The sequence below is a fragment of the Physeter macrocephalus genome, unplaced genomic scaffold, assembly GCF_002837175.3.
Source record: "Physeter macrocephalus isolate SW-GA unplaced genomic scaffold, ASM283717v5 random_387, whole genome shotgun sequence".
Classification (NCBI taxonomy): Eukaryota; Metazoa; Chordata; class Mammalia; order Artiodactyla; family Physeteridae; genus Physeter; species Physeter macrocephalus.
This window is the reverse complement of record NW_021145673.1, coordinates 6-24,985: the sequence shown is the minus strand read 5'-3', so window position 1 is coordinate 24,985 and position 24,980 is coordinate 6. Positions and strand designations below refer to the sequence as shown.

The window sequence follows — 24,980 nt, the reverse complement described above, 5'->3', positions numbered from 1 at the left end:
GTCCAAGAACAAGCAGAGGCTTTATAATCCACAAAAAGGACTAGCCTGATGAAAGTGAGGTTGCTGTTGTGAAATTAGAAGCAACAGTTGAGACTTAATTCTGACCTAGTGATACCACCATAAATAAACTATTAATAGAATCATTTCCATTTTGTTTCGTAATTTTAGATCGCTGACAGGAAGGTCACATTGTTTTGCTCTCCAGGTGCCTGAAGCAAAGTCCTGGGGTTTTCTCAATAAACCCATAATGGTTTCTGTATGAAGAGGGCTGGCAGAATTTCAATAGCGCGTTGGGCATTCTTAACCATCATTTGGAGGCATCACCTTGGCCATGTTTGTGGACAAGGTGGTAAGGGCCATCCAGATCTATGCACGAAGAGGAAGTGGTCCTAGAGTTAGATGGGCTGTATGAACCCAGTTGGACCACTTGATATTTTGAGGCTAAAGAATCTTTCAACTTCTCAGACTCTGGCAGGAGTAAGAGAATGTCCTGAATATTTATAAAATTCAATGACCTCTTTCATCGTTTAATTATTTCTGGACCTCAGTTTTCCAAGTCTTTCCAGAATGGAGAAGTGCCATTAGCTCCCCCCTGCAGGTCTGAGTCTTTCCTGCCAGGGAATTCCTGGAGGTCCGCTGTGAAATGGATTCAGGAGAGAGACTCAATCATGTTTCACAGATGGAACACTTCAGCTGGGTGGCATTGGCCCATCTTTCTGCTGGGAGCTGCACATCCTGGGAAAGCACCTGGGTCTGAGGCTGTAAGAACATATACGCCACAGGAGCACACAGTCTCAAACGGGAACTCCAGGGCCCAGGTAGCGAGTTCCCTGCACAAAATGCAGTTTAAAATATTCTCTTACCTCCTTCCTTTGTAAGCACCACGACCCTTTGGTAGATTCATCACAGCTAAACTTGCCTCTGTGAGAAGCTTGGGCTAAGAAGAGACACATGTACCCACGGTGCGTTAAGTCCACAAGTTTTTTCTCAAGAAGTGTTGGACTGTCCCAAATTTTAAATGCTAGTTTGCTGATCCATTCATTCATTCAATAAATATTGTGACAGGCATTCTCACATGGGACCGATGTGGGACAGATTTTGTTTTAGGCACGTGGATAAAGTGAGGACCGAGACAGACTAATCCTGGCCTCACGGAGCTTAAGTACCAGTGTGGAAGACACAATAAACAAGGACATGAACAAATGTATAATTTCATGCGGAGATAGTGCTATAAAGAAAATGAAACAGGACAAAGGATTGGAGTGACTGGCGGGGTTTACTCTTTTCTCGAGAGTGGTCAAGCTCGGTTCACTCAGAACCCAGATAAAGTGGGTCAAGATGCGGGTGGAGAGCCTTCCAGGGGCGGAAACAGCAAGTACAGATGCCCAGGGGCAGGAACGAGCTTGGTGTGTGCCAGGAACAGCAGGAAGGCCTAGAAGAGAGAGAGTGAAGGGGACAGTAATAGGAGATGGGGTCTAAGAAGTAGGGGAGTGGGCCATTGGAGCCCTGGGAGGAGTGGAGCAATGCGATCTGATTTATGGTTTGAAAACTTCACGCTGGCTACTGTGTGGAGGAAAAAGACCCAAAGGGAACGCGTGTGGAGCCAGACAATCTAGTCAGGTGGCCACTGTAGAAGCTTAATGAGAGGTGTTGGAGGCTCACTCTCAGTCATGGTAGTGGGAAGAAATGGACACATTCTGGACGTATTTTGAGGGTAGAGCCTTAGGACTTGCTGGTGAACTGGGTGTGGGAAGTGAGAGAAAGATATTAAGTATACTCCTGGGGTTTCGGTCTGGGCAGCTGGGCAGTTAGCTGAGCTTGGTAGACCGGGGGAGGCACCCACTGGAGGCGGTGGGCGGACTCAGGAGTTCTGCTTGGACAAGTTAAGTTGAAGAAACTTCTTAGTCATCCATCTGGAGATGTCGAGGTGGCAGCTGGATACACGACTTCTGGAACACATGCTCAACGCAGGAATAACTGGGAGAAACTATTTCTGGAAAGAGGAGCTCTGCTCTGCAAGATGTCGTGACACTGGGTCGGGAGCCTGCTCCCCTCCCGGGTCTCGGTTTTCTTATTTGTGAAATGGTGGGCTTGGCCGGTCTCTAAGGGTCCTTTCCGATAGGCAAGTGTAAAATGGAACATTAGCTTTAAATTCAGGGACGAGCAGCGGGCGCTAGGCTGCTGCAGCTGGGACATAAAACCAAAAAGAGGTCTAAGACCCACAGGAGACTGGCAGCTTATCTTAGGAATTGGAATTGGAAATGCATCTTTGCAAAGCAACCGTAGCCGCTGCTTGTTTCGAAAGTAGGGGAAGGAAACACTTCAGCAGCAGAGGGTGAACTTGCTCAAAGCAAAGCAGTGAAACATCCTGTATAAACAGGATCTGTGGGGCAGGGCAGCGAAGTGGTGCTGCCATCAGAGTCCCCTCCCCTTATCACCATGACCAATACCAGTGGACACCTGGGTCTGCTAGCAGCACTGCAGTTCACGAAAGAAAATGTCGAGAGGATTTCTGGTTTTGGTTTTTGCTTTACTTTTTCCCCGTACTGTCCTAAATTGCCTGGATACAATTTCAGTTTAATTTTTGTCTCATTTTTCTGAAGGAGTCCTTAGTGTCATACAGCTTTACAAAGTGCTGTCACATCTCTTACCCCCTCACTTGAGCAGCAAAATAGTCCTGTGGGCTAGGAAGGTTATTATCTAATCTTGTTTTAGAGATGAAGAAACTGAAGGTCACAGAGGTTAAGTAACATGTTCAAGACTGCAAAGACGAGAGGGACGAACTTATTTCTGAACTCAGGCTTTACGGATCCCTAGTTCTTTCCTCTTATCATTATTCCATTTGACTTTCCAAACTGAGAGGCTTGATAAAGATTACTTGACCAAATTCCTGATACTGCTATGGCAATTATTTAGTGCTTTCCTTTTTAGATGGGAATGTAATTTTAAATGACCTTGGTTTAGGTTTTCATGTTGCTTTATTAAGTTCTCCTTACATTGCTAATGTATCAAGACCTGTGACACAATTCTGAAATAGTTTTTTCTTAAGTACTTCAAATAGAACCATTAGGCAGTGCAGCAAGTTTAGAAGTATTGGGCTTTCTCTTCCATAATGATATTCAGCAGAAGGGAGGGAAGCCCACAGCAATAGTAAGAGGTAAGATTTAAATATAAGTTCATGCATTTCGGTGCGTATGAGTTGTAGAATGAGACAGTCAGGTGATTCTGATCCAGAGGAACTCTACAAGTTGTTGCAGTTACTGTTGCTGCATAACAAATTATCCCCCAAATAAGATTAAAACAACCATTTACTACTCTCACTGATTCTGTGGTCAGGCATTTCAGCAAGGTAGTGGGATGGCTCTGGAGCCTCATGACGTCTGGAAAGGTGACTCAGCAGCTACGGGATGGACACTAACACGTCTGGTGGTCGATCTAGCTGTTGGGTGGAACCTCAGATGGGGCTGTTGATTGGAGAATCCACGTGTGGCCTTTCCATGTGACTTGGGCTTCCTCACGGCGTGGAAACTTCTTACATGGAAACTCTGCTCCAAAAGTGAGTTTCCCAGAGAACAAGGAAGAAGCTGCATTGCCTTTTTAATTTAGCCTCAGAAGTCATGTGTCATCACTTTTTTACATCTTGTTGGTTACAAGCAAGTCACAAGCCTGCCTAGATTCAAGGGCAGGGGACATAGACCCTGTCTCTTGATGGAGGGGTGGCAAGGTCACATTGTAGGAGAACGTGTAGGATGGAAGATATTGTTGCAGCCACCTTTGGAAAAAAATTACCTGCCATTCTAGTGAGGATATGTTGTCTTTGGGTTTCACCAACAATAGTGAAGGGACGGACTTAGCAAGCAAACATCATTAAAGTATGGCTGGGTGTGTGGCTTACGGCCAATCACAGCTGATCAAGTTTGAATCGGTTCTCTCAACCAGCCAACCCAGGAATCAAGCTGTCTAAAGCAACACCTAATAAGTGGCAGATACTGAACTAAGAGCCAAGGAAACAGCAGTGAATCAAAAATGTGTCCATCCTCAAGGAGCTCCTGGATCTTCAACTTTATGTATGTAAAGCTAGCTGGGGTAGAATCTTCAAATACAGATCCCTGTCTCCCTTCCTCCATCCTAATTCAGTCAGTTCCATTGAGAGCCCAGGAATCTGCACTGTAACAAGCCCCTTGGGTGGTTCTGGGATAACAGAGGAGGGCACTTTGAGACTCATGCGTCCAGCAGAGCAAGCAGTTTTGTTCAGAGAGTGAGCTTCAAAATCATCCTTTTTGCCTGCCCTGTGAAAACTCCTCTGGGCCCTTTAAAAATATTTACATATATTTTACCAGCTGGCACAATATTAGGCTTTGTCAGTAGAGGGCGCTAGAGAGAGGCTGCAGGAGGAAAGAGGTTTTGCTTTCCGGTTCCGGGGCGCTTGCTGGGCAGGCTCCTGCAGTTTGCTGCTTCTCCAGCACAAGGCTCCTGCAGCATGTGCAGCTTGCCCAAAGTCTGGCTCCTACAGGGCACAGTGGCCAGCAGCACCTAGTAGCCAGCAGTTTTCCCAGGCAGCCCCTCTTGGGCAGTTTTGTAGCAGATGGCCTCTGGTGAGACACCTCCTGTGAACAGCTTTCCCTGGTAACTAAGAGGGTGATTTCTGACAAATTCCAGAGTGCAGATTTCCAGCGAGTTCCACAGCACCACAGTGACTTCTGTGCTATCCAGTGGGCCAAGGCTGGCCCTACCCCTCCAATATGATCTGGATCTCAGCCCTGGGGGTGGGTGGGGTCTGTACCTGGGACTCTTGTCTCAGTCCTAGGTGGAAGGACTGCTCCTTGTATCTGCTATTCCTGTATTCTTTAGCATTTTCTTTACTTCTTTTTGGCCAATCCTTTGTTACTCCAATCTCCTGTTATAGTTAATAATTCTTTATATTAAACTCTGCTCTTTCAAATTACTATGTGGTTTTTCATACAGTTGTCCAACAAATAGTCACTCCCTTTCCATCAATCTCTATGGGGGAAATGTATTTTCCTGCCCCATTGACGTTGGGCTTGGTTGGCCATATGACCTGCTTTGGCCGATAGATACGGGCAGAAACCTTGGGTTTAAGAGGCATCGCATGTTTCTACCTGTACCAGGTGGCCAGCACCATCACTCCAGCCTGGGTTCCTAAACGAGACTGTCCAATCCACAGACCTGTGAGCTTGAGGCTCAATTATTAACATTTTAAGCCACCGAGATTGGGGGTGGGTGGGTAGGGAAGTTGTTACCCAGCGTTATTGTGGCAATAATAAACTATTTCAGGGGTAGCTGCTGCAAATACGAGGCAGGACATGTGGGAGAATTCATTCATTTGTGCCCTCAAAATTCTGCCTCGTGCATTTGATGATTTCTTTTCATATTCATAATGGCACAAAGTGAAAATAATGCACACTTCACATTTTATCTAAAATGTTTTGCAGTTCTGTATAGAGGCGTTTACATTTCACTTTATCATTTTCAACTCATCTACTTAAAATGTTGAGTAAAGAATGCTATCAGTGCTTTCACTTTGCAAGTCATGGTTTTACATAGTGTACACCCCATAATCTGCACAGGAAAGGGAGAGTCGGAAAAATTGAATCCTCTCTTTCAGATCTTTCCACTATGTGTACTGGTCATAGCGATTTCTAGAAGAAAGGTCTTGATACTACTGCCAAATTGTAGCTTCATAAACATGCCGAGTGAGCTGTTTTCCACAGGGACGATTCATCCAGTTGGCGTCATCCTACACAGTGAGCTGCTAAAGATACCACGGTCTCAGGGCTGATGCCAAGCGGCTATGAGAATTCTACACAGCTGATAGCTTGCTCTGAGTCCCAAATTGGAAACGTGAGCTTGCCCACGTAAGAGGTTCCAACTCACTTGACAAATGAACCCTCAAATGCTCCTCATGACCACTTGTTTAAAAAAGCTCAAGTGATTTTTTTCATTGTCTCAACTGCTGTGGAAGCTTGCCTATTACCAGAAGAAAAAAAAGACAAAAATCAAGTGGAATATTTCCTAAGGCAGGGTAGAAAGAACAACATATCAAAACGGACAGGAAGTTCCACTGCTGAAAAAAAAAAATAGATGGAGATTCCTGATCAAGGAGCCACATTTTTAGGAAAGTGAGCTGTACTGTTTTATTTTTAAAATGAGATGCCCTAAATGACACACACTTTACAGCAGGCATTCTGTGTACTAACCTCTCCCCTGGTTTCATTTCTTTTTTCTACCCTTATTTGCCCTTTGCCCCAATTTCCCTAACTCTTTTTTTTAAAATCCTGTATTGCATGTTTTTATAAGATGTTGGAAAGTTAATACAATGTAAGGTGCTAATAAGTAAAAATGTCATATTTCAACGTATTAATAACTTTATAAATTTCTTGTGACAGATTATTTTAGGTGAGTCTGCTTAAAATAGTGCAAATCAAATTCCCTAATTGAATATAAAATAAATATTCCGGATTTCTGAAATCAAGAGCTAAGCAGTTACCTCAGAATACATATGCATTTATATGTATTCAGATATATATTGATTTCAGATCTCATATATATATATAGGTATGTACATATATATATATGTACATACCTATATATATATGTACATACCTATATATATATATGTACATACCTATATATATATATATATATATATATAGAATGAGACTGGAACACAAACTTTCAGCTACAGTTCCAGGGGTTCACTGCCCAGCTAAAATAGCCTTATTAGTGAATTATGACACCAAACTCAAAAAACAGCCCTACTGCTTTAGTCAGATTGCTTCTTTTCACCTGCTATCATTATACTGTATGTATTCATACCCATATGTACTGGTCAAGGGAAAAAAGAATTAATCAATAGTCGAAGAAATGGAACCAGGTAGTAGTATGGTTGTCGCAATATGATAGTTAACACTTGCCCCAACTTCTAAAGAGCTGTCCAAAAATTAAGACATTTTCTCACGGCTACAGCATGAACGAAAAGAATGTTAGAGCCTCAAAACACATAGCCTAGCAAGGGGGTCACCTCTGTCTCTAAAGGGAGTCTGGGTCTGTGGATCCTGCTGTCTCGGATCCAACTCCTGGTTCTCATATTAACTAGCAGTGAAGCCCTGGGCAACTTACCCTCTCAAGCCCCAGCTCTCTCATTTCTAAAATGAGGGTAATGATACCTATCTGACAAGATAATGTGAAGATTCAACTATTTATATCTCTTACGCCAGTGACTGGCACGTGACAAGGGCTCAATAAAAGTAGTCATTATTATGCCTAGATAATAATTAAAACAGTCATGAAATGTAAAATGATTCATAAAAGCACAGCCGATCTAGATGTAGCTGAAATTGCTACAATTCACTGCCCAAACAAGATTCAACTTTTACCTGCAACCCAATTTTCCTTCTGCACCAAATTAAATACTGCAGTGCGACAGAGAAGAGCGGTTCTTTGCAAGGATTGTAAATATCTTCTCAAAGTGAAAAATGAAATGAGAGCCTGTCTGTAGACCACTGAGTAGGTTTGTGATGACGTTTCTACTGAAGCTGTCTTTAGAGGATCTGAAAGAATTTTGCAGAACACTGGACCTGATGTTCAGCTACTTCGAAAACTGACAAGTCCTAAGCAATATATTGCCTTGTTATAAATAACAAGTCAGTGTCACAATCTTGTCTCTTGTTCACCAGATTGTATGACTGACTAAGTTGCAATATGTTAAGTGGAAACAAATTTTTAAAGGCTTTTAACTATGCAACATTTCCATCTTTCTTCTAAGTCTGATTTTTTCCACCCCGAATACATTTTTAAATTAATTTTTATTGGAGTACAGTTGATTTACACTGTTGTGTTAGTTTCTGCTGTACAGCAAAGTGAATCAGTTATACATATACATATATCCATGGTGTCCATGATATCCATCTATCAATTTACATTCCCACCAACAGTGTAGGAGGGTTCCCTTTTCTCCACACCCTCTCCAGCATTTATTGTTTGTAGATTTTTTGATGATGGCCATTCTGACCAGTACAAATACATTTTTAACTCTCTTAACATTACCACCTAAGTCAACCAGAGGTTGTTTAAGAAATAGACAAACGTGGGGCTTCCCTGGTGGCGCAGTGGTTGAGTCCACCTGCCGATACAGGGGACACGGGTTCGTGCCCCGGTCCGGGAAGATCCCACGTGCCGCGGAGCGGCTGGGCCCGTGAGCTATGGCCGCTGAGCCTGCGCGTCCGGAGCCTGTGCTCCGCGACGGGAGGGGCCACAACAGTGAGAGGTCCGCGTAGCGCAAAAAAAAAAAAGAAAGAAATAGACAAATGTAAAACTATCTTACAAAATGGGGAAGCAGTTCAGTGCATGGATTCCAAGCTCCGCGAATGTCAGCACGAGGCTGTCTCCCAGCATTGGTTTCTCTCCTCCCATGTGGTCTGTGGCCGACTCGTTTGCCTTTATCCCCTGCCTGGGCCTGGGTAGAATCCAGGTGCAAATCCTGCCATTAGGAAGAGTATTTGAAGCTTTATTTATTTTGGTCTTCTTTGATTTTTTTCACCAGCATTTTGTAATTTCCTGCATACAGATACTGTACATATTTTAAGTGTATAACCCAAGTATTTAATTTTCTTTGGCGTAAATAATAAATTGTAGAAAGGCTAAGAATTTTTAAAAATCAAATTATTAATAACAACAAAATGCACAGATCTTAAATGTGCAGTTCAATGAGTTTTAGCAGTTGTATAGAGTTGCTAAATTTAGCAATTGTATACGCCGTCACCACTAATACAACATAGAGGACATTTCTGTCACCACAAAAAATTTCCAACATTCCTTGCCCCTCTTTCCCATCAGTTACTGATCCCATATTCTCATACTTACCCCACAATGGCTTCTCATTTTTTCCCTAGGGCTAAAGTTTAATACATGGAATTTTATATCATCTTAGGTTAGATTGTCCCACATATGATGACTGTCTGATATCTGCAACCACTTACATTGGAAGAATGAGAGAGTGATGTCACTTAAGATATTTATGGCCTTGTTCAAAAAATATTTCTTAATGAAGTTTTAAAAACATTTTCTTGTAAGAGTATAATTAAGGTGGTAAAAATGTTTTCCATTTCGAACCTTGAGTTTGAAAGTTCATTATTCTGATAGAAAATTTTATTTTGGCTGTTTCAACTATATGTGTCAAGATAGATGGATAGAAATAAAACTAGGAAGAAATGTGGATGATTCTTACGTGTCTCTGCATTTTCCAAATTTTTTTGCTGCAAGCATACACTGCTCTTAGAATAACACAATAACATCCATGTAAAATGTATTTTTTTAATAATCATGTTGAATCCCTTTATATTTACTTTGGCTAAAGTGTCAGAGAAATGTTTTTATTTCAGAGGCCCCAAGGTCTTCAACTGTGGCACTTGTCGTGTTTCTTCTCACACAAATGTTAATTGGCTCCGCGGTGCTTTTGTATGGACTGTGACACATTCTGGGAAAAGATAAAAGATCCCATTATAGATAAGAGAAAGTATTAACCAGATTTGTTTTACTTACAGGAATAGGCAAAGTTCTGTTTCTCAAAGTTTTAATTTACATTCTTTCCAGCTCATAATACATAGGGATCCTATCATTTCTTTTCCCCTCTTTTTTGAAGAAAAATGAGTAGAGATTTAAAAAACAATGTGAGTTTAGTGAAATGGTCATGACACATGTGCTGGGCTGGATTTACCTGGCTGTGAATACTCAAAACCCTGAGGCCTCACAGCTGCTAATCAATCACGCTTCAAGCAAGCTAGGTGTTGAGTTTATATTTCATTTATATGCATTCCATATTTGTCGATACTATAAAATTCATGCTAATACGCTTTATTGATAACTATGCCACGAGATAAATCAGCTTAACTGCTTTAATAGCTTTATTCTTATTAGAACGACTATAATTAATCTTTGACAATAAAACATTTCTTGATTAAACAATTTAAATAAAGAAATATAATTGGTTAAGCTTAGTTACAGTCTATTAACCTTTTTTGGGGGGGTGCTATAATAAAAGTTTATAGCAGCGTTGTTCACTAGAACTTTCCAGCAATGATCTCTGTGCTGCCTAATGTGCAAGATACCAGCCACATGTGACCGTTGAGCCCTTGAGATGTGGCTGGTGTGACTCAAGAATTGATTCCATTTTATTTGATTTTAAACTAATTACAGTTTAGATTTAAATAGCCCCATGTGGCCAGTGGCTACTGTTTGGATGGTGAAGGTTTTTTGTTTTTTGTTTTTGTCTGTGTTGGGTCTTCGTTGCTGTGTGCCGGCTTTCTCTAGTTGCAGCGAGCGGGGGCTACTTTTTGTCGTGGTGCGTGGGCTTCTCATTGCAGTGGCTTCTCTTGTTGCGGAGCACGGGCTCTAGGCCGCGCGGGCTTCAGTAGTTGTGGCATATGGCCTCAGTAGTTGTGGCGCACGGGCTTAGTTGCTCCGCAGTATGTGGGATCTTCCCAGACCAGGGCTCGAACCCGTGTCCCCTGCATTGGCAGGAGGGTTCTTAACCACTGCGCCACCGGGGAAGCCCCTGGATGGTGAAGTTTTAAAGAGTAAGGTTCAAACCAAGATAAAAGTCAGCTCCTGCCGCGTACAGTTTTTTGTCCTGTATGAATTGGGAAATACTGTCTCTATCACTGAAATTCATAACTTTGTGAGAAACAGGAGGTCTGCTGAGACCAAAGAACCAAAATGATGACTGTTTTCATCTTAATGTGATTTATGGACACATCAGACCAACCAAGAACAGATTCCTTTCCTGATAAAAAAGCAAGAGATCAAATCAGTATAATTCATACTGCTTTAACTCCCATGTATTTGTAAGTTATTATTAGCTTAACATGGCCTGAACATGATCGCTAGGTGAGTATTCATGTGTTCTGGTGTCAGATGTTCATTTCCTTGTAAATAATTATTTTAAAAACATGAAGTATGTCTTCTCCTTACATTACTGAGAAAGGGATGTGTTCCTCTTGAGAATTACCCAGAGCCCAAAGTTGCACCATCTCTTCTTCTTCTTTTTTTTAATAGACTTATTTATTTATTTATGTTTGGCTGTGTTGGGTCTTCGTTGCTGCGCGCGGGCTTTCTCTAGTTGTGGCGAGCGGGGGCTACTCTTTGTTGCGGTGCGCGGGCTTCTCATTGCGGTGGCTTCTCTTGTTGCGGAGCACAGGCTCTAGGCATGTGGGCTCAGTAGTTGTGGCTCGTGGGCCCAGTAGTTGTGGCACATGGGCTCTAGAGCGCAGGCTCAGTAGCTGTGGTGCATGGGCTCAGTTGCTCCGCGGCATGTGGGATCTTCCCGGACCAGGGCTTGAACCCGTGTCCCCTGCATCGGCAGGCGGATTCTTACCCACTGCGCTACCACGGAAGTCCTGCACCATCTCTTCGTAATGGGACGTTTCCTTTCATCATTTTCTTCATGAAATTTGACCACTCCGTCCCACGTTTTCTGTCTTATTCTCCATTCCAGGCATGGAAACAGCTTTGTGGAAAGGGTGGCTTTGCATCATTATCAAGAGGACAGTGTTATAAGCCCCAAGCAGGCTTGTGGCCCTTGGATATGAAACCCTACCCCACCATGCCCTCCGGCCCTGTTGCTTTACGTCCGGGCTGGCAGACCCGACTTCACCCAGGACCCCAGGACACTGCCAGCTCTGTACCTCCACCATCTCTCAGGAGTCACTGGCAGTGAGATGAAGAATGACATTCTCAGGTCCTTACTCGTCCTTCCACTCATGGGCTCCCCATTTAGACCTAAGAACATCTGCAATCAGCTCACCTTCTTGACAACAGGTCTAGGTCTACTCTGAATGGCTCTCCTTCCCCAAAGGAGCACGTTTTTCCGTGGAGATTTCTGAAGACAGTCCACTTATGACTTTGCATCCAGCCAGGGCCTCCCAGACCTTGTGGACCAAGACATCTGAACCAGTGCCACCCCCTCCATGGCTTTCCCTGCTCCGGAGAATGGCTGGCCGGGAGGACCGCGTGCACACACTTCAGACGGGACTGAGAAAGCCCTGGGCATATGGTCACACACTGTGGAGCTGCTGCCTCTCCATGGCAGGACGGCAAGGACAGCCACGGGAGTCTCCGCGCACAAAGACGTGCCCTCGGGGACAGAACAGTCACAGCCGACTGTATTAATTAACCACAACTGGCTCCAAACTCTCCACCTCTTGGGCTTCCCAGAGCTGACACACAGGTAAGGACAGCTAGGATCTTTGGACACTTAGTCCTGAAGACAACAGCACTGTGGCAACCTTAGGAAATTAACAGCTCAAGTGTTATAATTTCTCACTTTCTTAATGGAAGATAAAATTTGTGACTCCCCATCTATTTCTCTGGGAGTTGGAACTCATTTGGCTGCAGCTGGACCTTTTGTTGCAGCAAGGATCTGATCATGGAAGGCTGGAATGCTCTGGATTCCTTGATCCATCACTCTGCTAGCACACGGCTCAGACAAGCGTCCGTGAAAAGCAGCAATGTGCCCCCTACCATGTCAGAGCCCCTCTGATGGATGGATGAAAATTCAAAGTATAAATATCTGTTTAGTTACAGCCTCAAAGCAGAATTCGGATCAGCCTCATTTCTATTAGATTTTTAAAATTTATCGAATACTTATATAGTATTTACTGTGTGCTGGCCCTGTACATTAAAAATACTTCAAAAAAAATACTTCAAAATAAGTACTTAGAAACATTAACTCATTTAATCCTCATATAACAACCCTAAGCATTTGATTGCTTTTTTGGATACATAGTAGATATATCTCCTTTTCATCTCCCCAGTCCAGTTCCCATCGGATACTAGGACCAAACCAGGAACCCAAACTAAACAAACATCTGTGTTCCAATGCAATTCCAAGTCACTTTTGGAAATTTAATCAAAGTTATTAAAAGCAAAATATCCTATTCCATAACTTCAATATAATCTATACATTTTCTAAAATGGCTGAAGCAGAAAATAAAAATAATCTTGTTTCAGTCTAAATGTCCATCAACAGGTGAATGGATAAAGAAGAGATGGTACGTATATACAATGTAATACTACTCAGTCATAAAAAAGAATGACATAATACCATTTGCAGCAACATGGATGGACCTAGAGATTATCATATTAAGTAAGTCAGACAGAGAAAGACAAATACCACGCGATATCACATATATGGAATCTAAAATATGACACAGATGAACTTATCTATGAAACAGAAATAGACTCACAGACATAGAGAACAGACTTGTGGTTGCCAAGGGGGAGGGAGTGGGGGAGGGATGGACTGGGAGTTTGGGATTAGCAGATGCAAACTATTATATATAGAACGGATAAACAACAAGGTCCTACTGGATAGCACAGGGAACTATATTCAGTATCCTGGGATAAGCCTACTGGAAAAGAATACGAAAAAGAATGTATATACATGTATAACGGAATCACTTTGCTGTACAGCAGAAATTAACACGATGTTGTAAACCAACTATACTTCAATAAAATAAATTTTTAAAAAATCTCTTTTCCTTGCCAGTAGTCACTTCTCTCCTCAAGCCCCCTCCACAACAAGAGGGAGAAACATGATATTTACTGAACACTTATTTTAAGCTGGATACCCTGTTTCCCTCTCTCAGACTGACCGCTTTAATGGGTAATCACCCTGAGCTCAGAGAGCTTAAGTAAAGGACTTACAGGCTTATGCTATGAAGTGGAAGACCCCAGGATTCAAGCCCCCTTCGTCCCCCTCTTTGAAGGTGGGGACCTTGCCTGTTTGTCTTTGCATATCCAGCACTGACACAATGTACAACGTACATTTGTGGAACGAATGAAGGAACACATTCCAAGCTACCTGACTCTAGGTGGTTTTCCCTAGGATTACTGTGCGGTCGTCTTTCTAAAATACAAATCCGACCTTACCACTGACTGGTAAAGAGCGGCAACCCTTTATCCTACAGGAACTGGAGAGCCCTGAAAGCTCCATCACAATGTTTTTCAAACTGTGGCTTGTGACTGATGGAGTCTTTAAAAAGTGAAATGGAATCCACGGAAGAGTGTATTGCACGGGAGTGAGGAAAGTATTGCCTGGGAAACATCTGTGTGTGTGCTGGACATTTAAAACGTCATCCTCACTGCCCTTTGACCTCTCTCTGCCTTTGCCCATATTGTTTCTTCATCTGGAATGTTCTCCCCTTGCTCTGCCTGGGGACCACTAGCTGTCCTTCAAGTCCCAGTTTAAATGCATCAGCCACTCGATTCTCAGCCATTTCATTCTCATCCCTTCCTCTGTTTCCTGGGTGGTAGTTACTTGTTTGCTGGTCTTTCCTAGTGCTGTGGGTAAAGGCAAGGACCATGTCATGTTTGGAGTTTCTTTCTGTTTTTTTTTTTTTTTAATGAAAAAAAATTTTTTTGGCTGCACTGTGCGTCATGCGGGATCTTAATTCCCCGACCAGAGATCGAACCCACACAACCTGCAGTGGAAGCTCGGAGTCTCAACCACTGGACTGCCAGGAAAGTCCCGTGTTTGTTTTTATCTTTCGAATGCCTATAACAGAGCTTGTCTCAGAAAGGACTCTGTTATGTTCACTCTTTGATAGACCTTTGCTTGCAGTTAATCCTTATTGAACATCAATTGATTTCTTAATATGCCTTATAATTTCCCATTATTGTCATATTCAGCTTTTTACACAAATTTATTATTTATTTATTTATTTCGGCTGCGCTGGGTCTTCGTTGTGGCATGTGGGCTCTTTGTTGCAGTGCACGGGCTTCTCTAGTTTCGGCATGCGGGCTCTCTGGTTGTGGTGCAAGGGATCTAGAGCATGCGGGCTCAGTAGTTGTGGCGTGCGGGCTTAGCTGTGGTATGGGGGAATCTCAATTTCCTGACCAGGGATCAAACCCAGGCCCCCTGCATTGGCAGCGCAGAGTCTTAACCGCTGGACCACCAGGAAAGTCCCATATTCAGCTTTTAACAGCACTATAATTCCTCTGTAACTAAAGCTTAAAAATAATGAAAAGTTTGAAGACAACTCACATCCATCGTGATTCTTAGATCTGTCTTGAATGAGGTGAGTACCACGCGACACGTTGGTGATGTTACCTGCTCTTTTGTTCCCCTACTCCCAACATTGATGCGACCCCATTTAAAGTAAGAACGCCATCGGGGCAGATTTCAGAAGATCCATACATTTCTTAGCATAAAGAAACCGTGATCAAAAAGAGGCTGATTGACTCTGGAGGAATAAAGCAGAACAAAAAGATTAGTAAAACTTACACTTCGGAAATCAAATAGAATTTCTCTCTTTATAAATAAGTTGATTATGGGAAACGAAAGACACTTAAAGGAAACAAGCCTCATAGAACGCTGGTTAAATCTGAAAATAATTTTCCCCCATCAATTTCACATATGTTCTTTATTTTTCCATTACAACAGCTGCCTTTGGGGCAGCTAGAATAAATTCTAGAAGAAATGTGCGCAGGAGCTCGGTTACCGATCTGATGTAGGGTAGATGGTTTACTTTTCTTTCTGCCTACACAGCAACCTATGCTTCAGGACTGAAATGCTGCAACAATGCTGGGCAGTGCTTTCCAGCCCAACCGCATAACCACTCCATTCATGAGTGGAGAGGTTCTGTGTTGGAACATGCTCAGCTTACAGACCTGTGGGCTGCGTTCCTGGGCCCACATTTCAGAGCAGTGTAAACAGTTGAAGTGGCCACCTTTGTAGATACCACTCCCAGGTTTTAAAAAGACTAAGGTTTTACCTCCTCTCACCAGAGTTTCAGGCTATACATAGAGAACTAGGTACCTGCTTTCCCCACAGCTCGTGCACTGGCAAAAGGCCAAAGAGAACGTGAGGTAACCTTGGGAATAAGAGCCTTGAATTACTGCAGCGAATCCTCGTCCTCATCACAGTAAAGGAGAGTGGAGGTGAAGGAGGAAGGGAGATGACAGCTCCCAATGAGGTTGGTTTGCATTTATGCAGTTCAAACTGTATTACAGCACGTACCATCAGAAGGCAAATCTCCAAGAAACAACCCATATCACAGCCATCCACTTGGACTGAGGGTCACCTTGGACCCAGGAATCAATTTAGAATCACAGACGACAGAACTACAGTTACCCCTTGAACAATGCGGGACTTAGGGGAGCCCACCTGGTGCAGCTGAAAATCCACATTTTACAGTCCGTCCTCCTATTCGCGGTTCCTCTGTACCCGCGGGTTCCGCATCTGCGGGTTCCACCAACCTGGGATCGTGTGATCCTATACTATTTTTTGAAAAAAAAGTCCACATATAACTGGACTTGTGCAGTTCGAACCCGTGTTATTCAAGGGTCAACTGTACAATGGAATTTTACAATTAGCCTGCAGGTGGGAAGACAGGGTGATTTCTCTAAAGTCATACTTAGCAAAGGGCAGAGTTGGGCTGCCTACACCATGCGGCCGTTACGGGTAGGAAGGACGTGCTGGGTGTTTCCTTTCTCTCAGATCCATCCCACCCTTCTATGCTCTGCTCTGTCACGCTGGGACTGGGCCCTGCAAACCCCGTGGCCTATCCTCCCCTGCTGGCCAGTTGGGTGCTGATAAGCAGGCAGTGGTGGGAGAATGGAAGGCAGGAAGAGGACAGAAGTGACTTTCTTCCTTTTTCTAGCTCCTGTCAGTGTCCCGGCAGCAACAGAGGACTGCGTGGCTCCACCTTCCAGATCCCTTTGGTAGCCCCAACACCGGCCATGGTGTCCCCTCAGGAGTACACTAGAGGCACCTCAGTGGCGTGCACGCCTGTGTCCCACCCCGATCAGAGGTTTGAGTACTAACCATTAGGTGGGTGTCTCCTTCCCCACCAGAGCACTGGTGTGGCACCTCCTCCAGAGATGCGAGGACCTCTCCTCTGGGCTCCCGGGTTATGGGAACGCTACTTTATCCTAGGGGTGGTAGCTGCTTCCTGAATTATTAATATCTGCTACCTCAAGGTCCTTTTTTGCTACTTCAGCCTTCTTGTATTAACTCACCTCTGACGTGATACCCACCATGGTTTTCTTACTGGACCCTGCCTGATACAGTACTTGGTATTAAGAGTGTTTGTCATACCGTCTTTGGAACACATACGTCTTACTGAAACATCTAAGGCATTTACTACTTCCTGCTCAACAGATCCAATGTCATGGGCCAGTGTGATGTTCTGAGGGGAGTGAAGACACTCAAGATCTCTGCAGACTAGATCATGGCAAGGACATGATCTAGACGTGGACATAGCTAGAATATAATGCTGATCTCTTAACAGTTGTGACTTCTTTCCTCCCCAGTTATTCCATTTAGATTTTAATATGTGAGAATTAGTGTGAATTCACTTTACCAACAAGAACGGGATCTGTAAATTTAAAGTCAGTGCTAATCTCTAGCAGCACCTGCTTAACTGGAAGTAAGTGAAGAAATCTGGAAACTCTGAACTCTCCACTAGATGGCAATCATTACACAAATTTGTGTTAGACTCCCATGATGCTAGTGGCCAACAAATGTATTAATAGTCAAATTTTATTGATCATAAGCAACTGACAAGTTGGGGGTGTGCCGAAGGTATGACACTGGTTTGGTGTGAGGCTGGTTTTGAGTCTTTCATTCACTGACTTGTGGCAGAGATTGCTAGTTGTCCCCAAACATACTAGTTAGCATAGGCTGGGTTATGTTGCAGCAACAAATTAGCTCCAAACAAATCCCAATGATTTGACACATTTCACATTGCATGCAGATGGGCGGGCAATTCCACACAGTCTCTTGGGGATCCAGGCTGATGGAGACTCCAGGATTTTATAGCTGCATCACCTAGAACCTGTGGCTTTCTTGGTTACTGGGGCAGGAAGAGCTACTGCAGAACTGCATGTAGTCTTTTCACATGTCACTTCCTTTCATAGCCAATTGGCTAGAACTAGTCATGTGGTCTCACTAGAGGTCATCTTCCTGCTCAGAGGGGAGGAGAAGAGGATCTAATAATGTCTAACCACACCCTGTATCTACTCTTCTTCAACAGCAATAGAGCTCCAGGTGTTAGCTGGGCATGTGGCTGTCCCCCTACCCAAGATTACATTTCTAAAGCTAAGCAGCTAAATTGTGGCCAGTGGATGTAAAGTGAAGTGGACTGCAGGAAGTGTCCTCAAGAAGTGTACCTTTCTTCTCTTTCTTCATCCTGCCTGCTGGCTAGTATATGTAGGCACAACGGCTGGGGCTCCAGCAGCTCTCCTGGACTTTGCAGTGAACTCGGAAATGGAAGCCAAGCCTGAAGGAAGAACTACCTGGAAGGAAACTAGGTCCCTGACCCCTTGGTGAGCCATACCAACTCTGGACTATCTGCAGACTTCCTGTATGTGACAGATGAACTCGTATCTTTCTTAAGCTGCTGTTATTGGGGGTTTTCTGCTACTCGCAGCTGAATTTAACCCTTGCTAATATGGGGGCCTCGGTGCAAAGTCTGTTATGGTTTCTCTTCCCAGAAAGTAACGTCCCTCTCCCCTTCCACGCTCAGGATTAACTGACGGACACAGAGGTCTGAGAGACGGACATCAGATATTAATAAAGTATCTCTACCATTATTAATAAAGCTGACTGGAAACATGGCTTTAGATTAGTAGACAAAGGCTGCGGCAACTTCCTAAAATCAGACAACAATGAAGTAGACTCCTCCTTTCACGGATGATTTTTCTGTAGCCTGCAACGCTGTTTGCTAGCATTTTACCCACAGCAGAACGTCTTTCAAAATTGGCATCAAGCCTCTCAAACCCTGCTGCTGCTTTATCAACTACATCTGTCATATTCTCAATCCTCTGTTGTCACTTCAACAGTCTTCACCGCATCTTCACCGGGATTAGATTCCAACTCAAGAAACCACTTTCTTGGTTCATCAGTAAGAAGCAACTCCTCATCTGTTCAAGTTTTATATTTATCACAAACATAATAATAACGAAAACATTTGAAATATTACAAGAATTACCAAAATGCGACACAGAGACATGAAATGAGCAAACGCTATTGGGAAAATAGCGCCTACAGACTTGCTGGACACAGGGTGGCCACAAACCTTCAATTTTTAAAAATCGCTGCATCTGCGAAGCACAGTAAAATGAGGTACGCCTGTACGCACAGAGAGATGGGTAGTGATGTTCAGGGCAGAGTGGGGGAGGAAGAACCCTGGACGCTAGTTCTGGGGATGCGTACCTTAGCAGCTGTAAAAAGAAGAAACCAACACCAGAAGTTGGAGTGACAGGAGAGAGATTCATTTATGTAACACGTCTACAGTTCACAAAGGACTTTCGTTTACATGATCTCATTTTACTCTCAGAGCAATTTGCAAAGTAGAACATTTGTCACATTTCACAAGTAAGGAACTGCTGCTTAGAAACGATGCTATCACCTGTGGCCATGCTTTCTTTGTTGGTTTTGGGGGCACCGCCTTCTTTAGTTGTTTATTTTCCCTTCCTCTCGTTATTCCTTCTCAGGAAAAGCCTTTCCTTCTGTATTTCCCCTTAAAATAAATGTTAATGGGTCTCTCCCTCTTCTGCTGTACCCTCTCATTAGGTGACCTCATCCACTCTCATGTTTAGCAATCACATATGACCGACAGCTGCCAAATCTACGAGGCAGAGCCCGGACCTCTCCGCGGAGCACCGGATCTCTACACGGCCCTTCTGCCTGAACTCTCAGTCTCACCACACGTGCCCGAGAGGAGGGGCACGGCAAGCAGGCCGGGCCGACGTCCCGGGCCGGCAGAGGCGGCCGGCCCGGACTGCGAAGAGGCGAGAGGCTGGTGCCCAGCTGAGCGGCAGGACTGGCAAAAGCCGCTGGAGCGCAGAGGCGTGCCAGTCCTCAATACTCAGCATTATGGTTCAGTGTTTTGATTTTTGATTCCTATGCTAGCTCTTTATACATAATTTCACGTTGCTTCAATTCTTTCTTTGAAAGCAAGAGAAGTTTAAAATATGAATTTGAATGACACAAGAACCTTGTACATTATATAAGCCAGGTATTATTAGTCTAATTTTACCATTCACTCACTCACTCACTCACTCACTCACTGATTTGCTCAAACATTTACTGAGCACTTTTTATGTGCTGGGCGTGGTGCAAGTCACTGGGTTTAACAATGATTAAGACAAAGTCCCTCAAGGAGCTCACAGTCTAATGGTTAACTACTGAGTAAACGGAGGCACAGAGTGGTAAATGACTTACCCAATGAGGTAGAAATAGCTAGGTACTTGGAAACGTGGGACTAGAGCTGAAGAGAGGGCAGGGTACCACTAACTCATCGTAAGTAAACCCCTTTGATTGAAGAGCAAGGCTGCATACACAAACATATTACAAAACCTGCTTGCAAAAAAGGTTAAAATAGTTTCCAACTCTCATCATGATTGAATTCATGTCTTGCAAGGAATTAAGCCATGACCTGATGGCATTTGCACACTTGCCCCTAAAGCTTAGGGCATGCCACCAGTCTGTTCAGACACAATGACTCTGCAGGGAGCTTGAAGTCCAATTTTAGCGCTGGGAACCACACTGAAATACCTTCATTAAATCCATGAACTTCAAATGTATAGCATATTTATGAAACTTCTACATGTAGAAGTTTGGAAAAAACTCTCCTCTAACCCTCATTCAGAGGATTCTAATAAGTTATAGATACCACAGAAATTAGGGAATATGTCCATTACTTTCCATATATACATTGTTTTGGCTGTACAAAAGGTGAAAAGTTTCACTTAGACATATTTCATAAGTGATCTAAACATTATACAAGTATATACAAAGACATCATGTCCAGATGCGTGTGTACACCCATCCATTGCAGACATGAACCCGTGTAAGGCAATTTCTTTTGTGATAATGACACATGATCCATGCAGCAAAGGGCAGGGTCCACTAAGAGCTGTCCATCCAGCCTGCCTGTCTGTTTCAGTGATACTCTGGGTGATTTAGTAATTTCAGTAGGCAAGATGGCTATTTCACTGACAAAAAGCGGTGAATAATTATAAAAAGAGTTGTTTTCCAGTGAAGAAACCATGATTACCCAGTTACCCAAGGAGTGAACTACTCGAAGGCACTCCTGGCCTTACGGCTGCTACTGAGAATGAGAAAATGCCTGGGGTGATTTATTGCTCTGAGAATCACGTCTAATGCATAATTCATCCACACAGGATGTCCCCAAAAGACTCAATGCACGAACCCTCAAACGCCATCAATTGCTCACTTCAAGCAGTTCTTCACTTTGCTGTGGAGGATTTTCTTCTGAAAAATAACAAGCACAAGAGAAGCCCTCCTAAATGCACGTATGAAAGGCAGACAGGTAACAGAACGTACAATCCAAGTGCTTAAAAAAAAAATAGGAAGACCTCGGTCAAGAACCATATTCTTACGTTAATGGCATAAGGCTAATGTTTTGAGTCTCACAAGAATAAACCAGAACTCAAGCATGTGCCTGAGAGGCCGGGTGAGAGGATGCAAACAGCCTTCTCTACAGAGACCACACTCTGGGACCAACTACAATTCTAAGTTTTCACGGCTATCAAAACTACACAGAAACAGTCTAAACTACAGTTAAGAATTACCTTGTAATTTTTTAACTCATGTTTTTGTAGCTAGGAAGAGTAAAAATAGCTATAAGGGCATAATATTCATTTATAAAACTATACATATTTTAAAAATCATTAAAATCTTAAATTTCCCTAATCACAAAATTGGTGCATTTACCTTTCTCAGGGGGAGGGTGTTCTGGACGTTCGCTTTCAGGTGAAGAGGTCCCTACACCGTCCGACACTTTACTACTTGAGTGACCCCGCTCCACTTCACATAAATAAACATCAATAGGCCCTTTAGTGCTCCTGATATGGACTGTGATAGAATCCTAGCAAAAGACGCAGAAAACATCAAGATGAATGAGAGAATTCATTAATTATATTTTTTCACTTACTAGAGCTGTAAAAGTTTCAAGGGACACTTCTGAAAATTCTCATTCAGGTAGTTTCCTTTCTATCATATATTTGAGAAAAATCACGTATTTATTAGTTAGCTTGAGTCACAGGAAACCACTGGCCAATTCACACAGTTAACACAGCTACTTGATTGTGCAGCAATGGTTTCAGAGCCAGGAGGGGACCGCCTCAGTACTCAGGAGCCCATCTTTCTCTACTCAAGACTTGACCCCTTTAAGGAGTCTGTACTTGAGACTCAAAAATCAGTATTTTGACGACAAAGAAATCTAAAACACCCCGCAGACTCAAATGATAAGGCTGTGTTAAGATTTCAGACCACTGAAGAGGTACTGAGCTAAATGAAAGGACCATTCTTCCATCCACTTGAAAGAGAGGATGAGATCAAGACAAAATATACCTCTTGTAATTTAAAACATTAAAACCCAAAATATATCAGGTAATTGGGTACTTCTACTGAGAATTATGCTAAACTCGTAAGGAACAGTTCCAGTTATAGATGATTCTTTGTTGTTTTGATGCGAGTGGGTTCAACTGTAAAGTCAAGGCTATCTTCTCCCCTCTCCTGTGGTTAGGCCTGGGCTTGGTACCAGATGCCCCTGCTCTACACCACCCTGTGATCTCACAGCAGAGGGGCTCCCAACCTCAAGTGCCACCTTCCACAGCTTCCCGGCAGCAGGCAGGTACGCTGAAGAACATCTGCTCAGCTCCTAGACGGGCAGGCCAGGTCTTGTTTGAACGGTACACGTTGTGCAATTCGATAGATACTTCTGAGCAATAAAGGAAACCACTAAGCTGCCCAGAAGCGGCAGCTGAGGGCCTTGCAGTCCACTCAGTCAGGGGCTGCCCACGTCTCTGTGCAGGGCGAGGTAATACTGCTGACTTTGTGGGCCATGCCATCCTTCTCACAACCACACAACTGCCATTCTAGAGTGAAAGCAGTCAGAGACACAATCTAAACGAATGGGCACGTGGCTGTGTCCCAAAAAAATTATTTACAAAAACCCAGCAGGCTGGATTTGACTCAAAGGCCAGTCCATCTCCACCGGGACTAGATCCCCAGATCTCCCTGGAATCGGACTCTGTGTCTATCGGTCCCACTGTCTTTCCTTATTGCTGGGAATGGCTGCCAAGAGGGCCCACGTTCCTCAGCTTTTAAATGGGATCTAAGAGACATCTTGGGCATGATCGAAGGCTCAGCAAGATTTGGCAATTACAGCCTGAAGCAGCTCACAGCACAGAGAAAACACCAAAAACCCGTCCGCCACTGCAGAATGGACTATCATGCCCCAAAGGAAGGATGTACTGAAAGACTGGGGATTATGTGTGAGTGAGAATATGTGAAATGATTCATATTAAATATAAATGTTACTTAGGAGACGCGGAATATATCTAAATCGAAATAAAACAACTAGGAAGCATCACCAAGAAGTCACAATTTGAGTGTGACTGGAATAAACGAAAGCTGCTCCTTAATCCACCTGTAATACACCGTCAAGTAGCAACTGGGGTCTCACATGCACAGTGGTCTTCGGAGGATAAAAGGAAAGGTGGGTGGTGAGAATTTCTTCACGATGAGGGAGTTAAGTCCCTATCGCAATGAAGTGATGACTTCGGCACTGACAGTTCTATCAGGCTGTCGGCACTCGATCTGTCCTGAGAATGGTCACGCTCCTCCGTCCTGATTCCACCCTTACCACGCAACCTTCTGATGACAAATATCTTTCAATACAAATTTTCCTACAAACAGCTGACAGTTGATAGTCTTTTCATCTACAAAGCAATTTTACTTTTCATTTTAAATGTATAATTTAGTGTTCTCTTTTATTCATAGTCTTTTATGAATTTGGTTAGTGAGTTAATTCCCTAGAGCCCTCGCTGACACTGGATCTTAACACTGCGGCAGTTCTTGGTGATTCCTCTAAGAGGCATGAGAGTACAACGGTTAAGAACAAACTCTGAACCCAAACTATCTGGGTCTGAATTGTGGTTCTGTCACTTACTGTGCGATGGTGAGGAAGTTAACTAATCTTTCTGTGCTTCAGATTCCTCACCTTTAAAAGGATAATAATCATGACTACCGAGTTTGTTGTGTTACGCAAAACAACTCAGAATGTGTAAAGTGCCCAAGCTGTATCAGGTATGCAGCTACCACGCACACACTGGTGATAAGGCCCTGGGACTGCAATAAAGCATAGCCTAAGCAGCTGGCCTGCCTCCCTTTAAGCCTTCTTAAAAATGCAGGGCTACCTACTTCTCTGGGCGCTGGAACATCCAATCTGGTTTCTGCCGGAGCCTTAACTGCAATTACAATCTGTTCATGGAAGGCTTGAATGCTATGAATATCCTGATACGTCACATATGCTAGTGTGAAAATCAGTCAAGGGTCTCTAAGCAGAGTGGGGAGATAATTTATCTCTTATAATACATGAATCCAAGTGTAATCTTAGAATATCATTAGTTTTTATGGGATACAAACTCACAATTAAGGAAAGCAGTCAGGAAAAAATTATTTCATATATAATTCTTATTATTTCATTAACAATTCTTAAGATTTTATAAAGTGTTTTACAATATTTATAACTTGAGGAATCCCTTTAAACTATAGTATTGTGATGACGACACTTTCTGGAGAAAAATAATGAAGTCTGGACCTCTAAAACAAATACAACCCATGAAGGTATCAAACCTCCCCCGGCCCTTCCCTATGCATTGGGAGATCTTACTATGAGAACCTTTGGGAAAAAATATTCAGAGTTTTGATGAGAATCTCCTAAAGTGTAAGGTGGAAAGAATCAGTAAGAAGTAGACACAACTTAGAGAACCAGTTTTTCAGGACTATCCTGTACTCATGGGATTTCCCTCATCCAAAATTATTTTCCATCTCGCTACCTTAATTTTTCTCATCTTCTTTTATTGTGTTGCCTGAAATTTTTACCAGTTACATGATTTACTGGGTTTCCCCAGCATTCTTTTTTTTT

The 24,980-nt window shown here is 43.2% G+C and overlaps 1 protein-coding gene across 1 annotated transcript; it reads right to left on the bottom strand.

Moving 5' to 3' along the window:
- Positions 1 to 1,257: 1,257 nt before the first annotated feature.
- On the bottom strand, positions 1,258 to 24,376 carry LOC114483949 (transcription factor E2F6-like; the record flags this gene model as incomplete). The annotated part of the gene is made up of 8 exons (XM_028485398.2): positions 1,258 to 4,897; positions 8,345 to 8,500; positions 9,366 to 9,496; positions 15,062 to 15,260; positions 19,098 to 19,242; positions 21,237 to 21,298; positions 21,761 to 21,914; positions 24,254 to 24,376. Coding segments are annotated over 3 exons (327 nt in total), but the record flags the coding sequence as incomplete, so codon positions are not given.
- Positions 24,377 to 24,980: the final 604 nt, after the last annotated feature.